Source organism: Lactuca serriola, chromosome 2 (assembly GCF_051521515.1).
Source record: "Lactuca serriola cultivar US96UC23 chromosome 2, Lser_US96UC23_V15, whole genome shotgun sequence".
NCBI classification, from domain to species: Eukaryota; Viridiplantae; Streptophyta; class Magnoliopsida; order Asterales; family Asteraceae; genus Lactuca; species Lactuca serriola.
In genome coordinates, this window is record NC_136409.1 from 118,180,584 (window position 1) to 118,189,980 (window position 9,397).

General features: G+C 32.5%; 1 protein-coding gene across 1 annotated transcript; it reads left to right on the forward strand.

Moving 5' to 3' along the window:
• The first annotated feature begins 2,270 nt into the window (after window positions 1-2,270).
• On the forward strand, window positions 2,271-8,447 carry LOC145086677 (protein ECERIFERUM 26-like). Its single transcript, XM_079024507.1, has 2 exons — window positions 2,271-2,763; window positions 7,476-8,447. The coding sequence occupies exons 1-2, from the start codon at window positions 2,335-2,337 to the stop codon at window positions 8,337-8,339; spliced, it is 1,293 nt and encodes a 430-aa protein (XP_078880633.1). The 5' UTR covers window positions 2,271-2,334; the 3' UTR covers window positions 8,340-8,447.
• The last annotated feature ends 950 nt before the right edge of the window (window positions 8,448-9,397 follow it).

Here is a 9,397-nt window from a genome sequence, read left to right on the forward strand (position 1 = left end):
GCTTAAAAGTAAAAAACTAGCATCTTATATAGTTGGTTATTATTGGTGTCACAATTTGGAGGAGTTCTTCTTTGTACTCTACATTCTTCATCAAAATCCAAGCCTTCGTTTGAGGACTCAGAGTGAAGAAAGGTTATTATCTTTTTTCCTTTATGATAGTTTGTCTTTCATTTGTTTGCAAGAGGATACTTGGTGGGTATAAACTTGTTTATGTTATTCAAAATTAAATCTTTTTCCATTGTTATCTTGGAATTTTTGAAACTATTTTCGAATAAAAACCCAATAGTTGTTACGGAGGTTGAAAGTATTGTTAATGACCTAAAATGGTAACGAACTTTGGTTTTTGTCCATATTTAGGTAATCATGTTTTTTTTCATATACATTTGACTATTTACCTTGTTTGACCTATTAAAAATAAAGTTATATGACAGATTACCCTATTATGAGCAGATCAAACAAGTTTATTAGTCAAATGTGTCCAAAAATAATATTGTTGCTTAAATGTGGATTAAAACCAAAGTCCCTTACCCATTTTGGTAATATTGGTTTCTTTATGCTAATCACAAGTAGTTATCTTTTTTCCTCTATGATTATTTTAATCTTTTATTTGTTTGCAAGATATCTTTAGTGTGTATAAAATTTTATATATTATTCAAAATTTAAAATGCTTCCATTTATATATTTTAGTTTTTGAAGCTATTTTTTAACCAAATTGTTATTACGAGGGTCAAACTAAGTGGAGTAACTATGTTCCTATAAAGCTGGACATTCTCTAAAAGCTGGACATTCTACTTTGGAGAATTTCTTTTAAATGGAATTCCTATACGGGTGAACCTTCCCGACAAGTCGACTATTATATTAATATGGATACTCTGCCTTGTCCTTTGTGGGATAGTAGTAATTTCTATACGGGTGAACCTTCCCGATAATTGTGCTATGGTTTCTCTTCCTTGTCCTTTGTGCGATAGTAGTAGAACATATGTTTGTTAAGTCTGAAGGGAGTGGTAACACCCTTAGTATACTGCCACATTATTTTTTTTGGTGCCAACTCACTAGCATGTTATTTCTTAACATTTCATAGGGAGTGGTAGTGTGTTAAATTAATATGATTTATTTTGAAGAAAAAAAAAAGAAAAAAACAATAGATATAAACCAATCACCAATATGTTTTCTCTCTCATCTCTCCTCTCGTCACTTGTTTGGCGACCCATTTTTAACACCTTCTTTAGCGAGTCATAAGGAATGATATTTGATATTTATCAAATTGCTTGGCAAAAGGGTTGGCCAGTCCACTTCTTCAAGCCTAATTGCCCATGTATTGTTGCTATTTGGAGTCGGGTCAAGAATTGGTGCAACCATTTCACCTTAAAAAACCGATATTTTTAATGACATTATCATTTTTTTCTTTTGTTTTTGGACGTGTAATAAAAGGAAAAAGTTTAAAATAAACCGGGAAACTTGGATGTAAAATGTTCTTTTGGCTATCTCCTTTATAATTTTTGGTTGCTGAAGTTGCTCTTAACAAAACACAATAATAAATTAAAAGAGATAAGACAGCTATACCTAACCGATTATTTTGACCTGATCTAAATCATATATGCCCCATAATATTTCAAAATCCGTCTCTATTAATAATAGTTCGCTTTAATGAAAAAAAACTCAATTTTTGAAATGACAGATTGGTCAACTAATACAATATTCGTTTCGTCTTGTAGCATTTAATCACATAAATGATCTATTTTTCAAATAAATAATTAATCATAATTTTTTAAACTCATAACAGATAAAATAAAATCTTGCAATACAAATTCATAATTACCAAACTCAAGTAGTAATTATTATCGCAAATAATACTGTCGTATGTCCAAAAGCATAATATGCTTTCTATTTCATTTTATCTCAAGAATTGCACGTTTTCTACTTATGATAATTGTCTTGCATATATATATTTTTTTTTCAGGTTTTCCTATTTAACGTTTTTTCTAGCATAATCTTTTTCCAAAATTGAACTTATTTTATACTATCCTTTTAACATTCTAGCGGTTGACACCGCCTGACATCTTTTTATAACATTTCCCCTCTAAACGTAGCATTTTTAAAACTTAAAATCATTGAGCAATTACCAGGTTAATTAGTAATATGAAACATGTATGTTTTTAACGTAAATCAAATATTTGTACCATAAGTTTTTGAAGGTACAACCATGAACACCTAAAAATAATAGAGTAAAAAGGCAGATAAGAGGGCAGTTTTGTCTATATATACACACGCACATCATACAAAACCCAACATACAAGATCTCTCATCCCTATTCTTTTTTCAACCTACACAAAAATGGTGTTGTCAAAAGATGAAAGCCTGATTTATGACATCAAGATCTCTACGGTTGGACCTGGGCGCGTATCCGGTCATGGTGTGGTTCAAGAGCTAACTGGCATGGACTTAGCCATGAAGCTTCACTACCTCAAAACCGTTTACTATTTCAGAAGCCCAGCATTCGAAGGGTTAACCATCATCAACATTAAGGAAACCTTGTTCAGTTGGACATGCCATGCCTTTGTCCCTTGTGGTCGTTTAAGGAGGGCTGACTCGGGTCGACCATATATCAAGTGCAATGATTGTGGGGTTCGGTTGATCGAGGCTCGGTGCAAAATGAGCCTCGATGAGTGGCTCGAGTCAAAAGATGACTCAAGACACAAGCTTCTTGTCACTAACCAAGTCCTTGGTCCCGACTTGCCTTTCTCTCCACTAGTTTTAATGCAGGTTTGCCTCTTGAATTTTTATTATTTATTATTCGAGTTGTGTAGTAGGTGTTCATGGTTTGGTTTTTTCAGTTTTTAGGTCAAACCGAAGCAAAACTGTTAGTAACGATTTTTTTGTCAATTGAAAACTGAAGCCGAACCATTAAAACTTAAAACCGAACCAAACTGAGTTGATACTAATGGTTTGGCTGCAGTTTGGTCTCACAATTTGGGCTTTTTAGCATCATTTAAGTCGTTAGACTATTACTCGAAAAAAAAAAAACAGTTTTACTAAAAAACCAATAAAACCCGAACGGATTAGTCAAAACCAGTTGAACCAGAGCTTGTTGAAACACAAAAAACAGGATTTTCTTTAAAAAGATAATTCTAGGTTTGGCTAGAGTTCTAGCAACATAAACAAGTTTTAACAGGGACAAGTCCCACAAAACTACAAGAAGAAACACGGTATCACTTTTAATTCATATTTCCTTTTTCCATTCAAAGAAGCACATTCTTTCCGTTATCAAACATTTGAGATTTATTAAGAACATGGGTGTGGGCAACTAGATCTAACATCGAATTGATAACATCTCATTCATAGCATCACCATAACATCAATGAGGAAATGATGTTCCTATGTTCTAACATTTTAAAAGGTAGAGAGAGAAAAAAAAAAGATAAGATGAAAATGAAATTTGATTGGTTTGTTTTCACATTGGAAGGTGTCATACGCCACAAGATGCAACATAACACCAAGAGCAAGTGGTGTTCTTGGTGTTATGACGCCTTTATAGCTTGCTACATTAGCCATAACGTCATATAACATGAACCATACCAACTGCTCTAATGAACTATAATTTGCTTAAATCATTAACATAACAAATATTATTAACTTTGTAATATCTAATATTATATAAACTTGTGAAATATAATAACATATTTGAAAAACTTGTGAAAAAAGTAATAAACTTTTGAATACACTATCTTATACTGTTTTTAAAGAACATATGTTTTATAATCTCCATTAGTGGTCTTATAATTCATAAGATCAAAATATAATAACTTACATATCTATTAAATATATTATTCATATTAAGGGTGTGAGCTATTATTTCTTTTAATTTTTTTGGTCAGTTCATCACCATCACCATGTAATATCACCTTCATTATATGTGCATTTCTTTCATTGATAGAAAATCATCACAATTTACTCGGTTTCACGGTTCACTGCACACCTTCTTACTCACTAGGGGTGGTATTCACCAGACCCACTCACTGTGACATCACTCCATCATAGGCATGTAAACGAGATCGAACCGACCAGAATCGAAAATTTGAAAATTGAATAAGTCATAAATTAAGAACCAAATACAACTAACCGGTTCCAACCGGTTTCAGTTTCAGTTCGGTTCTAATAAGAAATGTGTTATTTAAAAAGTTGTTTAAAACCAAAACCAACTCGAACCGTAAAAGAAAATCAAAAATCAAATAAACTGTAATATAATTAACCGAGAATCAAACCGAATACTAGTAACTGGTTCAGTTTATTTTTTCTGCCTTAGTCAAACTAATAATATAATGTATGCTAACGAAATGAAATAATTGTAACCAAACACGGGTCCAACTTATGATCTGCCAGTCGTTCTCATAATACTCAACTACTTAAACCGTCTAATAAATGCTTACTCTTACATTTGCTTGCGAAACTTTGTATCTATGCATTTATTGCTACTATCTCCACTGAACACTATCGAGTATGATTAGTCTAAAAATATCATATTCATAATCTCTTTGACTCTTTCATGTTGTCGTTTTCGTGTAATGGGGTTATTCCAAATAATTAGTCAAATCAAAATTAGTACGACGCGTATCTTAAGTAGTTATCTTTACGGCTCAAACATATTTTTCATGTTTATTAGATGCTGACACCTATATCTTCCTAATGTTTATAATAGTGATAGGAGCTTTTGAAAATCCAATAATACTTGATGTGTAAGAAATTTGATAAAGTTTATAGTGGAGATCTCGATACCTCTTGGATCGTATAAACATTTTTCGAACTGATATTTCTATCTTATATTCGGGTTATAAGAAACTCAGCCTAGGATAATCTCAAAATGACTATTACAAATCTAGGCATAAAAAACGTAAATCAAATTGCTAAAAGATTTTTAATTTGTACGTATGAAGAAAAACAATAGCTAAAAGGTCATCACTTCTTCTAAAAAGAAGAACCGTTTATATGGAAAACGATATGTAGGGTTTCGTATTAGGGTTGACCGTCATCGGTTTCTTTGGAAACAAATAAAGAGAATCCATAATTAATGAGGAAATCAATGGTTTCCAAAAAGGGAAACGTCACTATAGTAGATTAAATTTTTGTCCTTTGTCCGATTTGGTCACTAATTTTTTTTTATTTTTTTTTTGCACATTAGACCATTAAACTCGTTATTGACCTGTCAATTAAACCATTATTCTCGAATTTAAAAGGTTTATCAGTTACCCTGCTGATGTGTCATTAATAATCAGTTTGTAAATATTTTTTGGTAGCCACATCTATAAATCCATGTCAACTTTATCTTTATTTTTTGGGTAGCACCTCCTACCACCGCCAATCGCCATCCATCACCATCAAAATCATCCACAATGATCATCGACCACCAACAAAATGTAAAGACTTCGTACATTTTCTACAAAGAAAACCACATTTTGTACATACCCAGAAACCAAAAAAACCATTAATCGCCATCTTAGAAGAGTAAATGAACAAAGAAACCAAAAAAAAATGATTTCATAACCAAAGAAACCCATTAATCATCGATGATTGTAAAGAACAAATTGGTAGGTGCTTTAAAGACGAATCTAAACACCATTGTATAAGATTCATGCCAAAGTGGTGGACTCATCCATTTTAAAATACTTAGCTTCCTCCTCCCAACCACCGGACAACGCCTTACGCCACCCATTCTCCATCTCTACACCATTGAAAGTTGCATATAAAACACCCACCACCGCTCCATCATCCTCTTTATCCTAACATCACCATCTTCATCTCAACGTCACCATCTTCATCCTAACATCAGAAATACAAATTTAAAAGGGAAGAACTTTGATTTCTATTTTATGCTACCGATAAACACACACATAAATAAAAAGGGATCAAGTCATTACAACTGTTTCAAAAAGAATAAAGGGGATCATTTTGGCTGTGATCGATAAACAAAATCAAAGGGTAGGACCTCGATTTTGAAAGCTTATTGTTTAATTTAATCAGATTACATTGGGGATGTTGTAGTGATAAGATGGATTTCTTAAAAACTATAACATATCATTTGTATCTTTTCTTGTTTCTGTTCATGGGTTCGCGTTTTGAAGACGACCCAGTAACAAGAATCATGACTTCTTCATTGAAACTTCATCTTCACCTGGGATTAAAGAGTTCATCTTCATCTGATTCCTTCGATGATGCCCTCCAATGAAACCGACAATCCCGACGAAATCGACGCTAACCTCCCACAAAACCATATCCTTTATGTTACCAGTTCAACACCACCGATGACACACTTTCATACATGTTTTCTGTTGATTTTGAAACTTTAATTGGCTGACATATCGCTCAAAATGACAGAGATAATTCTTCAAAATGGCTATGGTCGGTGTTAGGACCGGTTGTCGCAGTGGTTCTTCACATTCATAGAATGAGTTTTAATTTAGGGTTTGTACTTAGGGGAAATAAAAAAGAAAAGGAAAAACCATGTGGAGGATTAAGATGTGATTTTTTTATTTTGAAATAATTAAAGAAAGCCACATAGACGAAGGGTAACCGAGAAACCTTTTAAATTAGAACACAATTGTTTAATTTATAAGTCAATAGCGAGTTTAATGGTATAATGTGCAAAAAAAATTTATTGATCAAATCGGACAAATAACAAAAGTTTAATGTGATATAGTGACATTTTCACATTTCCAAAACTGACGATCTTAGTCAATTTTATCATAATCACCTTCTAGAATTCGATTTTTTCACTATGTACCTACTTGTGAAATCCGAAGAGTTTTTAGGGCACTGCCCTTTGGAAACCCAAGACCCAAGGGTGCTGCTGCCCTCGGACTCCTGACTTGTCGTCAAACCGGCTTCTAATTCGATGTTATAAATGCGTGCACTTTGCACATACTCAAACACGTATTAAAGTAAAAACTATAAAGTCCCTTAGCTCACATGTAAGTTCCAGTTACACAAAATATCTAAATGACACTAAAATCACCAACATAATGTACACATATAACTTATAAAGTAAAAGCGCGTCACTCTTATATGTTAAGGTTAAATATGCATTTATGTGAAAAACTTTTTTTTCCCACTTCATGTATAACAAAATAGCTTTTAATTTTTTATATGAAATCCTTAATGATATTTTATGTTAGGACCGAACGATACATATTTCTATTAAACCTAGCTATCTAATCAGTTTAGGCGTATACTATAATTCATGCAAATAACATAAAAATAAAAATTGAAATATTTTTCTTTAAATTGGTGAAAACGTTGAGCATTGTTACTTAAAACTTTTGGCCGAGGTAACTGATTTGTTGGTTGCAATGTTGTAAATATTGTATCTAGAATGAATACAGTTGCATATTTCGTTTAGTAACCCATTTTGTTATACGTTAAGAAAAACACTAAACGTGGTTACATAAATATGAATTTAACCATGCATGGTTATTATGATGCAGTTAACCAAGTTTGCATGTGGAGGAACATCAGTTGGAATAAGTTGGGCTCATGTACTTGGAGATGCTTTTTCTGCCGCTGGCTTTCTTAACCTATGGGGTCAAGCCACTAGGCAACAGTTTCCCGCCAAACCACTTTCTATGGCTCATACAAACAATGAGGGTCATAACCCGAAAATCCCATTACAGGATCTGCTTGCCATAAAACGGGTCGGCCCACTTGGAGATACATGGGCCACTCCAAATGACACAAAAATTGAAACTTACTCTTTCTATCTTTCTTGGCCTGAGTTAACCCGTTTGCAGTCAAAGATATGTGGGGATAAAAACCATCAACAGATTCCACCCTTCGAGTCTATTTGCACTGTGGTTTGGCAATGCATAGCCAAGGTTAAACACGGGTCCGAAGTGAACATGGTGACAATATGCAAACGTGAATCAAAAATTCCATTTGAAGGGATTATCACAAACAATGCTCAATCAATTAAGGTGGTAAAAACAAATGCTTCTGTGGAAGAATCCAGTTTGATGGAACTTGGGTTGCTCCTTATGAATCAAGGTGTGGATGAGAGGAGGGATATCGAAGAAGCAATGGAATCTGATGGTGGATTCCCGGACTTTTTGATATATGGAGCAAATTTGACTTTTGTGGATTTACAGGATACCCCACTCTATGATTTAGATATAAGAGGAAATACACCGGTTTATGTAAGTTGTGCTATTGATAATGTTGGAGATGAAGGTGTTGTGTTGGTTTTTCCAACTCGAAAAGATCAAACCGATGGGTTAACAATCAGCATAGCGTTGCCTCAAAATCACATTCATGAGCTTAAATTGGCGCTTAAGAGAGAATGGTCTCTCTCTTGATTTAAAACACATGTATGTACTATGTATTCGTTCTGCTACTAGGATAAACCTCGGGCTAACTTGCGTTTCCCATTATTTTAAATAAATAATTCTATTATAAAGTATTAATAGACCTCTTGAGTGAAACAATATTGTTTTTATTAACAAGTTTATAATGTCAATTGCTTGGTTTCTTTAGTAAATGTTATTTCGATAAAGTTTTATTAAGATAAATGAAAAATGATTTAAAAAAGTGATATATAAGCCACTATTGTTTCCTTTTTAGACTGAATGTGAAAGTTTTGTAAATATATGTGAGTTGCATTTCTAATTAAGAATTCTATTTGTTTTGATGATAACCAAATGAATGATGACCAAAGAATGATCGAAAGAACTATGATGACCAAAAGAATGATCGAATGAACTAAGTTTTTTACAAGCTGTTTCATTGTATTATACAAAAAATATTTTCTTCTTATTTAACTATGAATTTTGTTTGTTTTGATGATGACCAGACGAATGATGACCAAACGAATGATCGAAAGACCCGAGTTTTTTTTACTAAAGGTTTCATCGTGTTATGTAAAATTAATACCTTCTTATTTAATTAATGAATATTTTGTTTAAGTATCTTGAACTGTCTTGAAAGCATATCAACATGGTTACTAGAATTGCAAGAGTGAGAGTGAAGAATTCTCACAAGTGCATACATATCTATCATTACATTAAATTATTTTCTAAGGTCATATTACATGTACCGTAACATATCTATGGAATAGTTAAATAGAATGTCATATTATAAAACTATGGATAACTAATTACATAAATATTTAAAAGATTTATAAATAACAAAACATTTTAGAAAATTATATTTTATGGAAAAGTTCATTTCAACTTGAAGTCCTTTGTGGAAATATATCAACCATCTTTTATGTGAATTAAATAGTGAACCAAAATAAAGAAAATAAAAATTTTACCGTGAAAAAGCTAAAAATTCCTAAAAAATGTTATATCACCGAGTAAACAAAAAGCTAACTAAAAACATTTATTGACAAGCAATCACATAAACACATAAGAAT

Bases quoted from the DNA above. Each gene is read 5' to 3' on its own strand.
- LOC145086677 (XM_079024507.1), top strand. From the start codon at position 2,335: ATGGTGTTGTCAAAAGATGAAAGCCTGATTTATGACATCAAGATCTCT. The intron at 2,764-7,475 runs GTTTGCCTCTTG...ATTATGATGCAG, and splicing joins CTCCACTAGTTTTAATGCAG to TTAACCAAGTTTGCATGTGG.